This window comes from Globicephala melas, chromosome 13 (genome assembly GCF_963455315.2).
Source record: "Globicephala melas chromosome 13, mGloMel1.2, whole genome shotgun sequence".
Taxonomy (NCBI): Eukaryota; Metazoa; Chordata; class Mammalia; order Artiodactyla; family Delphinidae; genus Globicephala; species Globicephala melas.
In genome coordinates, this window is record NC_083326.1 from 72398466 (window position 1) to 72413544 (window position 15079).

Sequence of the window (15079 nt, forward strand, 5' to 3'; positions counted from 1 at the left end):
TTTTCCACTCCAGATGTCTATCTTCAGTGACATCTCTTTGTTCTCTTTACAATCACCAATTCTCATTTCCGACCAGCGCTGAAGTCTCAGACCCCCCACTCATCCATGCACATATCTACTCCACGAGCCCAAATGCCCTTTCCCGGATCCCCCAACAGCTAGGGACAGCACTCCCCTCACACACACACACACACACACACACACACACACACACACACACACACGCACACACGCACGCACACTTCTCCGTCCAGAGCCCTTCCCCCACCCCCGGCCTCGCCCCCCATCCATTCCCCCAACCGCCTCTCTCCTATCGCGACAGCCCCTCATCAAACCCCCTCCTCTCGGTCCTTGCCCCCTTTATTCTACCTCTGTCCCGCTCTCTCGCCCGCCCAGAGCCCGCAGTCCGCGGGCAACGCCCTCCTTACCATGAAAAGCCGGAGGACGCCGGAGTCTCCAAACCCGGACTAAGAAAGACAGGAAACACCCAGCTCGCGTGAGCCTAGGGCGGAGGCGGGGCCGGGGCGAGGACTTCCGCACTCGGCCACGCCACTTCCGCCCCGCAGAGGACACCTTCCTAAAGGGTCCGTTGTACTCCTAGATATCGACCGCTTTCCTTCAAAGTTCCCTGGTTGGAATGGGTTGCATCTCTTCTCGGCTGGGTCAGGCATTTATCCCGCTCCTAATGCTCCGCTTTTTCGGCTTCCATAGAGGGGGACAAGGTGCAGGGAGGTTTTCCTTTCCGGACGAAGAAGCTCTTCGGAACTGTCGTTTCCGGAACTGGATAGTGGTTTCCCGGCGGAGCTCTCAGAGTGAACATCCCGGGGCAAGATGGCGGTCGGGCCTCTGCTGCTGCCCCGGGTCAGGCAGAGCTCGGGGGTGTTGGGCTGAGGCGGTGGTAAACTGCGGCCCCGACCCCGAGCGCGGGGGCCTCGAACGGATAAAGGTCTACGGCCTGCGGGTAGCGAGTGGCAACAGGGTTGTGGGTTCTCTGGGTACTGGGGCCGGGGACTTGGAGGGAGGTGCCCCTGGGGCTGGGTCCCTGCTTCTCCTGGTCGGAGGGGCAGGTGCTGGGGGCTGGCTTTCGGGTTCCGGTACGGGGTGGGGAGGGGTTCTCCGTGACCTTTTTATCTCTGGGGTCAATGAGATAAAAAGGGGTAATAGGCCTTTATAAGCGGACTAGCGCTGGACGAAAAAGATTTGTTATTGTGGTTGTTGATGCCGGGGAAAGACGCCGGGCCGCAGAAGTCACCCAAACCGGAGTTCGAACCCTACTCACTGTAACCTTGGGTGAATTCTTTCTCCTCGCTGAGCCCAGTTTCCAACTCTGTGAAATGGAGTAATTAGCTCATGTCACAAAGGGTATTGTGTAATTAAAGTTTTAGAACCATGTCTGACATTCAGCGCTCAATGGAAGCAGCTGGTGTTAATGATACCAATAAAGGAAAGCTTGGTAGTAATTTGACTTTTAGCCCCATGGGCAGCCTTGCATTCTCGATTTTTCTTTGCCTTCCGTGAATAGTGGCGTCCCTGGGTCTTCTCTGTTGCACTTAAAATAAATAATTGCTTTGGGGTTAGAAGTGGGTTCAAATTCAGGAGCCTAGTGACCTCTGACAAGTCATGTCCCTTTCTACATTTCATTTTCTGTGTGAAGGTGGGATTTGAAAGCATGCACCTACATAGGCTGTAGCCTTCAAAACCTGTTGCTTATTCTTAAGAAAGTTAGACTGTTGAGACCTGATAGAGCTGAAAAGACAGGTGGTTAAATATCTGTACAGTGTTTGATCCATGGTCCACCCCTAACAAATGGTCATTCAACCAGGTCATTCAACCTAGCTGACCAGCTATTCCCACCATAAGCGGAAAATTGCCTTGGGCTCAGACAGCAGTTATATATGGTGCTTCACCTTTGGACTACACTCTCTAGACTGTCAGGCTCTTTCATAGTGCTCCATGAAGTTGGCCTGATCCGGAAAAGATTGATTTTGAACAGTCTCATGGAACTACAGAAGTAGAGAAGAGTCCTGACTCAGTATTAAAATCTTGACTCTGCCGCTTTTGGGATTATGGGAGATATTAAATGGGATTATGGGAGATATTAAATGATCTTATAGGGTTGCTCTTCTTGTTAGATGAGATCACATAGAAAGGACTTGACAAGCAGTGGGTACTCAAATCAACATGTTTCCCTTTGCTTTTCAGACCATCTTGGTTATCAACAATCTCTTGTTTCCTAATCTTTCCACCTATAACATTTTTGTTTCCCTAACTGGATTGTAAACTTCTTAGGGACAGAACAGTAAAGCTCACTTACCTGCTATCTGCTTTCAGATACTCCTTATTAACATTTTCCCGTTTAATCTAATCACAGTATCCTGATGACTAAATCGAGATACAAGAAGGATAAATTTTCATTTAATCCTTTTAGCAACTCTAGGAGGCAGGTACTATTATTATCCTCAATTTACAGATAAGGAAACTGAGGCCTAGAGAGGATAAGTAACTTGGCCAAATAAGGTAGAACCAGAACTTGAAAGAACCAAGGGCTATTTTGACCCAAGGCTTTCTCTGCTACTCACAGCCTTTTCTATGCACAGCCTTTTCTTTGATTCTCCAGGGCATTTAGCAGAGTAAGTACTTAATAAATACTTCTGATGTGTTTTTATTTGATTGATGAACTGTAATAGATGTTATGCAGGTAGAGGAGGTGAATAAGAAAGAATTTGAAGAACTGCAAAGTATAGACCATTATGTGATGTAAACAGAAACCAACATAGAGCGTTGCCAAGGGGATGATGATCTCAAGGAAGGGATCTTATCCTGCAGGGCCCGCTGGGAGAAGTGAAGTTTTGACATAGTCTTAGAGGTACTTAGTCACAGTTGGCATGCAACCTCCTATTCTTGTATTGGGAAAAAGTGCTCTCTTCTCCTTCTGCTCCCTCCCCTTCTTCCCCCTGCCCCCCAAGAGGGACTGTCTCCACGTTAAGGAAAGAGTCTACCATTGTGCTCATGGCTTGGGCCGGCTTGTTTGTAGCTCTCAGGACCTTGAAGCTGTTACCCAATATAAACAGGGCCCAGGGCTCATAGCCCAAGAGACAGGACTGGTGAGTCTTAGTACACCCAGGGATAGAAAAAACTCTTAACGGGTGACTGTTATTTCCTACCCAGAGAACCACAGTGCCTGTACAGATGAGGGCCTCTGCTGAAGAGTTTTAAAAAAGAAAATCTTTGTGTCTATAAAAATAATACGCCAATTAGACTTACTGACTGTGCGCCCCGTCAGCCACCTCTATAGGTGCTTGAGGTCATCATCTCATTCAGTGCTCATGATCGGCCTCTAAGCTGATTAACAGACAAGACAGAACGACTCCGAGATATCTCCCCCGCGGTACACAGCAGAGCTAGGGGCTGGCTCCAGCTCTGACTCACAGTGCCATGTCACGCTACCACATGCCTTCTGTGGAGAGTTCGAAAAACAGACTAGTTAGGGAAGCAAAATTTCCCACAGTTCCCCTACCTCAAAACAACCACTCTTTTTTTTTTTAATATTGAAGTATAGTTGATGTACAATATTATATATAAGTTACAGGTGTACAATATATATGTTACAGGTGTATAACATGGTGATTCACAATTTTTAAAGGTTTTGCTCCATTTGTAGTTATAAAATACTGGCTATATTCCCCATGTTGTACAAAAGATCCTTGTACTTTATTTTATACCTTGCAGTTTGTACCTCTTAATCCCTTACCCCGATACTGCCCCTTCCTCCTTCCCTCGCCCTACTGGTAACCAGTTGTCCTCTGTATCTGTGAGTCTGCTTCTCTTTTGTTATATTCATTAGTTAAAACAACCATTCCTAACGTGTTTTTCCCCCCAGTTTTGTATCTACCTGCGCATGTGATTTTTTCTCTTTCGTTGTGTAATTGGGATCATGTTGTAATAGGGAAGAACCCTTTGTATTCTATTACAAGTTAATCACTAAAGGGATGTTGCCTGTAAGCTTAAATTGTACATAATGGCCCACCTCGGGGAACCCTGCCTCCCAGGTAATGAGCATTAAGCTAAAATACCTTTGTTTAGCTCACAGAAACATCCTGACCAGGCCCACCTCTGAATGACTGCAGGGAGGAAGAAATTAACACGTCCCCTCTGGAGGCTGACCAGAACCAGGAAATGTTTGACTTTCCTCCCTCCCCTTTTAGTATAAAAGAAGCCTGAATTCTAATTCAGGCAAGATGGTTCTTTGGGGCATGAGTCCACCATCTTCTCGGTTTGCTGGCTTTCCAAATAAAATCGCTGTTCCTTGCCCCATCAACTCGTCTCTCGATTTATTGGCCTGTCTTGTGGCAAGCAGTATGATATTAGACTCTGTAACAGTGTTGGTTCGCAGCCAGCCTCCTTTTCATTTCTTAGACATAAATATTTTTCCAACTTGCTGAAAATGTCAAACATAATTTGCAATGGCTTTTAAACATGTCATCCCCTCTGTTATTCTTAGTTACCATCACAAAACATTTACAGCTTTAATTCAGCAACTTCTTTGGGCTTATTCTCAACCTATTCCCTTTCAACTGTGAGGACTGGGGAGATACGTCTACCATTTAGATCCAACATTAACTAGAGAGGACACAGATGTTTTTGCACTGTCTTTATTACTTTTTCTCAGTGAGGGAGGTATATGATGCCTACCTAGAAAACTAATCCTAAATCTGGATTTTTTTTCTTCTGCTTCTGCCAGAAAACACAAGCTCCTCTGAAGTGAGATGTCCTCAGCTGTGAGCCCTGTGCAGAATCACTAATGACTGATTACCTGACATTTCTGCGTCACCGGCAGGTCCTCAGGTGAGTGCTCCAGACTTCCACTTCTGGGGCAGAGTGAATGGTTTGGAAGACTGGTACCTTTTTATTGCCTGTCTTCTCACGCTCCCTCCCATCATCAGGTAAAAGTTTCAAGATGGTCTTACAGGTACTTAGTCACAGTTTGTGTGCAACCTCCTGTTTTACTATTGGGAAGAGGCTCTCTCTTCTCCTTCCTCCCCCACCCCCGACACCCCATGAAGGACCGTCTCCATGTTCGTTTGTCTTGAGAATTACTGATGAGAGACCCACGTGTAGGAAAAGCCTTACTGTTTAACAGATGTGAATCAATGTCGAACAGGGGCCACAGAGGTCCCCCGATGTGTTGACATGGGAGGAGCCTCTCGTGACCTTCTTATCCTTGATGTTTTCACGTGGACACTGCTTTGAGTGAGGTAACCTGGTGAAGAGATGGTTTACAAGAAGTCTAGATTTCTGAGTATTTCATTTCAGTGCCCATGTCAGCTGGTCTGATTATATATTTTGGATAGAATGACAAAGTTTTCAAGCATCTAAAGACATCATCTCAGTGTGGGAGGCTCTGTGGACCAGTGCTATGTGCTCTAGGCTGATAGCCAAAGCCATCCCTTTGGGAAAAGACAGTTACTGATGATTTAGATTAAAATGTAATGGCTAATTTAGAGTCCAAAAATACCAGTCTGTGGATGGGGGCCTTTCTACTCTAACGTCTTCCTCAGCCCTTGGCAGGATGGGAACGGTGAGGACAACAGAATAAGTTATGCTTAAAACCAAACATGTTCGATTTAATGGCTTGTCTGGCATTCTGGAATCTTGTACCTTTGGCTGTTTTAGTGTTTAAATGGCCCTTTAAAAAAAAATGAAAGGCTTCTTTTGTGTTGGGCACAAAGTAGGTATCAGTAAATATTTGTTGAGTGAATGGATAAATAAAATAATGGTGACAGTAAATAATTATGTTTAATGTTTTTCCCTTAAGTCTTCACTTGGCAAAATAAAAGTTGACTGCTCAGTGAAATATCCAGGGACCTTTGACTTAGAGGATGCCTGGTTTGAGTTAGAGCTTTGTGGTTGGAATTGATTCATGCTTTGTTTATTCATTAAACCATCGCAGAGCCCAGACCCTATGCCAGGCACTCTGTTGTTTCTCTTAAAAAAATGTGATAACTTAATACAGGAAAAAGCATCACTGGTCTGAGGAGTTGCATGAAAGGAGCCGACAGGAAGCTGGGACTTGTGCGGGGACAGCTATCAGCCATTTGGGAGGGAGCTGGGGGGTCCCGAGGAGCTTTCTGCTGCTGCCCAAGTCCCTTCCTGCCCTTTGCTCCTGAGCCCCTTTCCGTGAGTGTTTTTACTATAATGACCTACATCAGCCACTTGCCATTTTCTTTGCAGGGTTTGTGCAAGTTTGCAAACATGTTCACTGTTTCTCAGACCTCGAGAGCTTGGTTCATTGATAGAGCCCGTCAGGCTCGAGAGGAAAGGCTGGTGCAGAAGGAGCGGGAGAGGGCAGCTGTGGAGATTCAGGCCCACGTACGGAGTTTTCTCTGTCGGCGTCGACTGCAAAGAGAAATCAGGTGGGTGTCAGGAGCTCCTCAGCACGTTTTCTTTTGTTTCCAATTCATAGCAAAAAAAAAAAAAAAAAAAGATTGCTTTTCTCTTAACAGTTCTTGAACAGCCTTCCAGCTGCTTTGAACTCCTAATTTAAAACGTCTTTTTTTACCCTTCCCTCCCTAGGAGAGAGATTGATGAGTTTTTTAAAGCAGATGACTCTGGGTCCAGTAAAAGAAGTGCACTTTGTATTTTTAAGACTGCCAGGAAACTGCTGTTCTTGTTCAGAATTAAAGAGGATGATGAGGTAAAATAATAATAGCAAACCCACATCGTGCTTATGTGTCAGATCTTTTTGTAAGTATTTGATAGATATTAACTCATTTAGTCCTGACAGCAGCTCTGTGAGACAGGTTCTGTTACCCCCACATCCTGCCCCTTTTGTTTTCTTGGAACCTGTTTCGTAGGGATTATGCCCAGTGCTGGGAATCATCACGATTGTTTTCACATTGACTCTTACAGGCACTTGTCCTCAGGTGTGTAGGTTAGCAGATTTATGAGACACAGCATGGTACAAGTCATAATACATGGTACCTGACAGGCGGTGGTGAGGACATTGGAGGAAGAGGTGGGCTGTGGTGTGCCATCAGAGGGGTGGCCGCTCCTCTGCTCCAGCCACTGGGGGACTGATACTCTGATTTTTTTAAAGACACTCCAGAGCTGTTTGACACTCAGTTTACTAGTTTGTAAAAATTGGCCGCTAATTTGAAATTTCTCTTAAAATCCTGCAAACCAAACAAAACAGGCTAGTTTTACCTTTGGAATTAGAAAAATCAGCCTAGAAAGTAAAATTCCAGGGGAGCAGCTAGTCATCTGTAACAGTACTAATGGAGACCCTTGAGGAGGGCCTCTGTGTTCCTGGGGGTTAGGCATCCATTACTGCTAAGCTTCACATTGTGCCAGACCCTCTTCTGGGTACGGGGCCCCAGAAGGAAACAACGTGGGCAAGGTCTCTACCCTTGAGGAGCCTGTAGCCCAGCAGGAGAGAGAGAGGAGGACGCTGGCAGTAAACGCAGTCACGCAGATGAGGACAGGCAGGCGCAGGGAGGTGACGCCTGTTTACAGAGGAGGAAACCGCAGCTCAGTCTGGTAGAGCAGCAGCCAGGGCCACACCTCTTTTAAGGATGGATCCAGGGTTGGTACAGCCAGGGTGTACCACTTTTCTTGCTTTTGCATTTCAAGATGAAAGTGATGATATGACAGTTTGTGAGGCAAAAGTCAGCATCCGTGGTGCTTACAAAATGGCAAATGGCTGAGCACAATTTAGGAGACAGCTGCTAGTCTGCAGGAATCCAGGCCCAGTTTGCCAGGTTGATCTTGTTTTTCAAAAGGAGCCCCAGTCTAAAACACTTGTAGGGCTCATCCTGCCTGCGGGTCACCAGTTTGAGAGCCTTTCCTTAGGCTTTCTGATCCTCGGTCTCCACATCTACAAGTCGGAATTAAATAGGATCCCGATGTGAGTCATCTGGCGTCAGGCCGGCACATCCATGCCAGGGGTCCGCAGAACATTTGCTGCTTTCTCATTTCTCCATTCATTGTGAGAATTTATAACCCCCATTCTGCCTCTCTGCAGAGATTTGAGAAGTTGTGTCGCTGCATCCTGAGCAGCATGGATGTTGAGAATGAACCCAAGGTAAGTGGGGCGGAAGCCAGAAAGTCTCCCGCGACCACTCAAGCTGGGCTGTTTGCCTCTGAAAATTCCTGTTGAATGTTCTGACTGTTGTGTATGACTCTGCATGTTCGCACCCATGTGTAAGTAAGTAATGGATCGAAAACATTAACAAAGTGCAGGTGAATTCCTTAGTCTTTGCATTATCCAAGAAGCTGTGTGCTGCTCTTGCCTCATACTCAGGATGGTAAATCCACTTACCAGGCTAGTTTTACCTTTGGGTTTAGTGTTAAAATAAGTCCTCCTTGCTGCTTATTTTTGTGTTCATCCCCCTGCCTTATCTGGCTCTGGACCTAGCTAATTGGTCCCATTCCAGTAGCTGGAATGTGTGGCATTTGATCCCTGCAACTGCCCATTACATTTCCCTTTTTCCTGTTTGTAGGTATGGTACGTGTCCCTGGCTCTTTCCAAGGATCTCACCCTCCTATGGATTAAACAGATCAAAGACGTCATGTGGTATTGCTGTGAGTTTCTTGAGCAGCTCAAGGTAAAAAATAAAAACAAGACTGTAAATCTATCCCTCCCACTTGAGGCCTGTAGAATGTATTTTCAGAGTCCTCGTGGTTCCCTCATAGGTTATACCTTTGTGATGTATCAGTTGGAGTCTAGTAAAGAATTACTGGAGCCCCTGTTCCCAGAGAGTGAGTTAGATGCTGTTATCAACTTGAGAGCTTCTTTCATGCACGGTGTTTTGGACATTGACCTGCACTTACCACAGTCTTGATGGCAGGGAATCTTGTCTTCCTTTCAGTGCTTTTGATATAGTGGATACTTTGTAGCTGGCATTATTATACTAGTCAGGCCCCTTGTTACAGTGCAGAAACCCAACATGAGTGCAGCTGGTAATACATACTAGAGCCAGGGGGCTTCTGGATTTTCCCTCTCTTTCCTTCTTTCATGTGTGCTCCCTTTTGGAATCACCTTGTCCTCTCCCACTCTAATCATGGCAGCTGGCAGTTCTAGCCTCACATCCTGACTCTGTCTTGACCAAAGACAAAAGGGAGGCTTCCCCCATCGATTCAGAAATCTGGGAGGACTCATAAAGGTCCAGTGGGATCCTGGTCTCAACCCTGAACTGGTCACAGTGGCAAGATGGGTGGGGTACTGCCACCAGCCCTGCCTGGTCCAGTGCCCACCCTTGTGTTATGGGAAGGTGGGCAGGGGTGTGAGTGTGTACAAACAGCAGCCATTTCCACTTTGCACGTAGGGAGGGAGAAGTTTCAGGGGCAGAGGCTTGGCAAGGACTCTGGTAGTAACTGAGCAATGGAGCAGATGTCCCTAGAGCACCCAGTGATCCATTCCCAGACATCTCTCTCAAGGCACTTGTGAATGGCTCTCTTGGCCTTGACCCAGCATCAAGCATGAATTATAGTCATCGTTATAGTAACAGCCAATAGTATCAATACATAGTGTTCTCTGTGTGCGAGGCACTGTTCTCAGTGCTTTATATTCATGAATCCATTTATTTCTCACAACAACTAAACGAAGGAAGCAGTGTTACTGTCCCTAGTCAACAGAGGAGGAAGCTGAAGTACAGAGAGGTTAAGAAACTTGCCCAAGATCACACAGCTAGTAAGTGGTAAAGCCAAAAGTCTGAGCCCAGAGTCCTTGTTATGTTCAATTGCATTTATACTCTGTTGCTCCAGTGTACATGCATACATATGTTAAATACTGAATGCGTACATGTAGCAGGCCGGCCCTGGTCATTTTGTTTTCTAAGAATTCTCAGTTCTCCATTCCCAAGAGTATTTCAGTTCTATGGTCAAGCACTAGTGTGCTGAAATCCCTGTTGTTTAACTCTTATAGTTGTTGTTTAACTCTTATAGTGGTCATTCCTCAAGAGAAAAAGAATAAAGACTTAGAATCCTGACTCATTGGTTTACATTCAGAAAAGCTGTAAAGCGGTTGCTCTACTCTCTTGGACTGGAGGGCGTGTGTCTTAATCTTACTCTCTTTATTGTTTTTAGCCTGAAATTTTACAAGACTCCAAACTCATCACACTGTACCTCACGATGCTTGTCACCTTTACAGACACTTCAACATGGAAAATTCTCCGGGGAAAAGGTCTGTGAGACTTGCTTCAAAATCTTTCCTAAGTAGCATTTCCATGGAGAGTTCGGGGACCTTTTCAAGAAGTAGTTTTGCTGCCACAAGCCTCAGGGAAGGCCCTAGAACCACACACATGGAGACGTTGCACTATGGTATCTAGGATAAGTTCAGTATCGTGTGCTCAGCTCTCTCCCTTCTTGGAATTCACGTTTGAAAGCACAATCCCTCTGAGCTCATTTGTTACAACTCCCACAGCACCTCAGCCTTCAGACTGATAATATTCACTTAAGCCTCATCATTTCATTTGGAGAATATTCGGCAGCAAATAATTCTATTTTGCCCATAAAATTGCATGGTAAAGCTGCCTTCTTCCTTGAACACTGAACTCGGCCTTACATGTTTCATACATTCACTTTATTTATCCGTTTACCCAGTAGCCTGCTGTGTGCCAGACACTCTGCAGGCACTGGAGATAGGGGAGAGGTCACTGCCCTCCAGGGGCTTTAGGTGCTGAACTCTGTGTGCCTGCCCTTCCTCCCAGCACCTGAGTCTGGTGGGGTGGGGAGGAGACAGACACTGAAGAGAGGTTGTATATATATGAATATCTGAGTAGTATACGTGGGTGTGTAGGTCACGACAACAGTGTGACAAGGGGCGCTTGGAAGGAAGAGCCCAGGAGAAACGAGAGTGCAGTGGGGAGGGAGGCCTTGCCTTGTGTGGGGCTCGGCCTTTCCCGAAGCAGTGACATTTGAGCTGAGAGCTGCAGGGGGAGGTGGAGTTTGCAGAGCACAGTGGTGGGGCAGGACTCTGAAGCAGAGGAAACTGTGTGCCGAGGCTCCAGGCCAGGAAGGAGGGTTCATTTAAGTCATGATCCTGGACTCTGGGGGGGGGATTTAGAACTCGGTGCGTTCTGGCCCTGCCAGGGGGCTTGTATCCCAGTGGGCAGAGGAGGTAGCCACCGGGGGTAGAAAGTGCCAGGCCCTCGGAGGGAAGTAGAAAATGTGCTGCAGGAGCTTGGAGGCCGGGGATGATACTTCTGGGAAACCAGAGGTCCCTTCACCTAAGAGGTTACGCTTCCACCGGGCCTTGCAGGAGAGAGAATTCTGGAGATGTGGCGTCTCCCTGTCCTCTGGTGCCAGACCCCAGGGGAGCAGGAAGGCAAGCCAGAGGAGCTCTCGTTTCCTTACGGCCTGGGGCCTGGGGTATGTAAACAGTTCACGTTATGGCCAGAGATTTTTTTTCTCAGACTTTTTTCTTCGTTTAGGTGAGAGTCTTCGACCAGCCATGAACCACATTTGTGCAAATATAATGGGCCATCTCAACCAGCATGGATTTTACTCTGTGCTGCAGGTCTGTGACCCCATCCCTAATGCGGGACTCACTCTCCATACCTGAACTTGGGTTTTTACCTCTGGTTTCGGCCTATCTGCTGCCCTCCTCACAGAAGCGCTTTCTGCAGGAAGCGCTCTCTCCTCCCTCCCCGACCCCGGCTTTGACACCCTCTCGATTTGTGTGAAGGGAGGACAGTGACTGGGACCCCTTCACTGTGCTACATTTTTGACTATGAGGATAATCCAGTCATTTGAGACTTAAACTCAGGAAGGAGGTCTCAGGATGTATTCCCTCAGGTTCCTTCTTGGTTGGTGTCTGGAATCGTCTTTCTAGCTCTGTGTCCTCAAACAGCCTTCCGTCCACACTGCATGTTATCGTGCCAGTTCGTACATCCAGGGAATTGTCAGAAATGTAACTAATCACTGTTGAAAAGTATTGATACTTTGGAATTCTTGAGTTTGAGAAGTGACATTGATCTAGGCCGTCCTCCGGCCTGGCACTGAGATGGGCTGTTTCCTGGTTGGGTTTCACTTTCTCCTCACGACAACCCTGCGAGGTGCTGCGGCAACCAAAGGTGGATTCTCAACAGTTCATCTCAGTGGAAGAGTCTACTTGATGCCATAACTCTGAATTGCTTCTAAAATAATTGAGATTTTAAATCTGGTGTTCTTCTTATCGGCTGCTAATTTTTTTAACTATTATTTTTTAAAACTCAAGTGTAATATTTAAACTAGAGAGAGAGTGGTACAGTGAACCTCCATACATACCCATTGCTTTTTTTTAGAAACATTCCAATACAGTTTTTTATCTGAAGCACTTACTGTACATTTTTTACGTGCACATGAATATAAAGTTGGCGTCGCCTCCTGACCAATTACAGTGTTCTTTGCAGGTATTGTTAACCCGTGGCCTGGCGAGACCCCGGCCTTGTCTGTCCAAAGGCACTTTAACAGCAGCCTTTTCCCTAGCAATGCGGTGAGTAAGAAACTGCGCCTGAGGAGCCAGCTTGCTTCTGAAGGCCTGCTCCTCCTGCTTTTCTTCTCTTGTTACTGGTATTAGATACGGGCTTGCCCACTTTGTTAGAATTTACAGGAAGTGTTGTTCTTGATGAAAATGACACATCTGTGACTGCCCTGTTCTTAATCTTCCGGCTGTACCCTTGAATGTTTTTGCATCATGATTTGAGGGAAGCTATTCAAAATGAATTGCTTTTATTCTGCCAGGGGCCAAGATATGACCATTTTTCCTTTTGAGCTTTTAGTTGATAAAGGAAACCTAAGAGCTGAAAGAGGCCCAGCAAAGGGCAGGGTGAAAGGATTCAGGGAATAGTGTTGCGAACACGGGTTTAAGACACTGGCGTTCGGAGGACCAGAGAGGATGTGATATTTATCTTCACTTAGTCAGTTTGGAGATGTAAAGTCGTAAGAAGCTAAATATTTCCTGATAGAAATCATACCAGCAAGTCTGAGAGCTGCCAAGTGTAAAGAGCTGTGCTTGTTAATGGGTCCAGAACATACTTAAACTGCTGAAAGGAGCAGTAACTTGGAGAGTTGTTAATAAGATAGCTTGATAATCTGAGATCATCTTAATCCCCAAGATAATAATAATTTGGGAAAGAAGGAGTGTTGTGGTCAAACCAGCTTGGTAAAGCTGCCCGTCTGCCCCTTCCTGGTAATTCACCAGGCACCTTCCTGCTGAAAGCTCTGACAGATCCTGTGGTAGCAAACTCTTTGGGCTTGTTTAACCTGATTTGACCCAAACATATCTGAACATGGAGTACTCTCGCCCAAGTTTTAGATGATGGAACATGTCTGTTACTATCCTGTGGAATCATTTTCCATGGAACACCAATTTGAAAAATGATGGTCTAGATTATAGGTTGGCAAACTTTTTCTGCAAAAGGCCAGCTAGTAAATATTTTCAGTTCTGTGGGCTACGCAGCTTCTGTCACAACTACCGTGCCACTATAGCCGCCAAGCAGCCATAGACAGTACATACACAAATGAGAACAGCTGTGTGTTCCAATAAAACTTTATTTACAAAAACAGGCAGTGGGCAGTTTTTGACCTGTGGGCCACAGTTTGCCGACCTGATCTAGACTGTGTTTTCTACTAACCATTAGCCACGTGGGGCTGTTTAAATGGAAGTTTATTAAAATTAAATAAAATTAAGAATTCAATTCCTTGGTTTCATTAGCCATATTTCAGGTGCTCGGGGGCCACGTGACTAGTTGAAAACCATATTGACAGCACAAATGTGAAACATTTTCATCATCACCAAAAGTTCTATTGGACAAGGCTGGTGTACACCATCCAATAGAAATATGATGAGAATCACATTAAATAAGTCAAAAGAAAGGGGAAATTGAGTTTAACGATATATTTTATATAAACTGCTATATCCAAATTTATCATTTTTGCATGGAATCAATACTTTTAAATTATTTTAATTAAAATTAGATAATTTATTAATTTTTCTTTCCGTGCTGAGTCCTCAAAAAGTGGTGGCTATTTTACACTTAAAACATAGGAATTTGGCCTAGCCACATCTTATGTGCCCAGTAGCCCCTGACATGTGGCCAGTGGCTACTGCATTGGACAGCACACCTCTAGAGGCTAGACCTTCATAGCAGGAACAGAATCCAACTGGTTATGCTATGATTAAAGAAGTAGAACAAATTATCTAGGTAACAGTCATACGTTCGTTACATACTTTGAGAGGAGTTTCATAGAGATGTATTTAATGAGTCGTAGCACATGTTTTCCTAGATCAGGTTTACTGCAGCTCCCTCTCCTGAGTCACCTGAGCAGCTCATTCCAGCAGCATCACCCACCCTCTCCTCTGTCACAGACAGCGGAGGATTGACACACAGACGCCTGAGCCCAGGAGTGCAGCAGCATCCTCTAGCTCCCCTGTCTTCCATCTCCCAAGAACACAAGTCGTCTTTCCGTCCCAGCATCCTTCCCTTGTCCCACTGTGGCTGCAGTTCACACTGTGATCCACCAAGAGGGTCATCTAGTCATTCCACCACGTTTCTTCTCCTTTGAGAATATAATAGCGTCCATCATTTTAAGTTTTTTCTTTCCATATGTCAGAATCCATTGACTCACTTGTTAAGGCCAGGCTGTTCTAAAGCCTTTTTCTTGCATAGTGCACTTTTTTTCCTCCTCTGAATATTTGTAAGTAATTGAACAGGACCAGGACCTTGTAAAACAAGATATTCAGTGGTTTTGTCATACAATATGTAGATACTACTACTAAAAGTCTATGAAGTCATAACTGATATGTTTAGATGTGATCACCAAGTCCTATAATACAAATAGCTAACATTCACGGGCCGCACGTTGTTTTAAGACTTCTACACACATTAACTGACTCCTCACCACATTCTCGTATCTCCATTTTATAAATGAGGCAGCTAAGGCCCAGAGAGGTTAGGTCAGTTGCCCTTGGTCACACGGGCGGGAGGGGCAGGGCCTGGAATTAAACCTGGGCCATCTGACTCCAGAGCCCACACTTTTTATTCCTTACTCTTTATACTTGCTTCATATATTCAACACATTTTTATATTCTAAGATCAAT

General features: G+C 45.6%; 2 protein-coding genes across 13 annotated transcripts in view; one reads left to right on the forward strand and one right to left on the reverse strand.

The window, feature by feature from the left end:
- KCTD10 (potassium channel tetramerization domain containing 10) overlaps nucleotides 1-521 on the reverse strand; it is a 47480-nt gene extending 46959 nt beyond the window's left edge. For all 10 annotated transcript variants that reach the window (XR_009566354.1, XR_009566353.1, XR_009566352.1 and 7 more), the window contains exon 1: nucleotides 429-521. Coding sequence is in view for 3 of the 10 variants with exons in the window: in XM_060310200.1 (XP_060166183.1) it covers nucleotides 429-431 (3 nt within the window). In the remaining 7 variants the exon portion in view is untranslated. The remainder of the gene's footprint in view (nucleotides 1-428) is intronic.
- A 303-nt stretch (nucleotides 522-824) lies between these two features.
- UBE3B (ubiquitin protein ligase E3B) overlaps nucleotides 825-15079 on the forward strand; it is a 57420-nt gene continuing 43165 nt past the window's right edge. Inside the window, exons 1-9 of one of the 3 annotated variants that reach the window (XM_070047064.1) lie at nucleotides 825-964; nucleotides 4742-4845; nucleotides 6232-6413; nucleotides 6574-6694; nucleotides 8021-8080; nucleotides 8499-8603; nucleotides 10084-10180; nucleotides 11430-11515; nucleotides 12390-12472. In XM_070047064.1, coding sequence (XP_069903165.1) covers nucleotides 6253-6413; nucleotides 6574-6694; nucleotides 8021-8080; nucleotides 8499-8603; nucleotides 10084-10180; nucleotides 11430-11515; nucleotides 12390-12472 — 713 coding nt within the window. In that variant the 5' untranslated portion in view covers nucleotides 825-964; nucleotides 4742-4845; nucleotides 6232-6252. The remainder of the gene's footprint in view (nucleotides 965-4741; nucleotides 4846-6231; nucleotides 6414-6573; nucleotides 6695-8020; nucleotides 8081-8498; nucleotides 8604-10083; nucleotides 10181-11429; nucleotides 11516-12389; nucleotides 12473-15079) is intronic. The other 2 variants (XM_030860614.2, XM_030860615.2) reach the window with 2 other exon arrangements.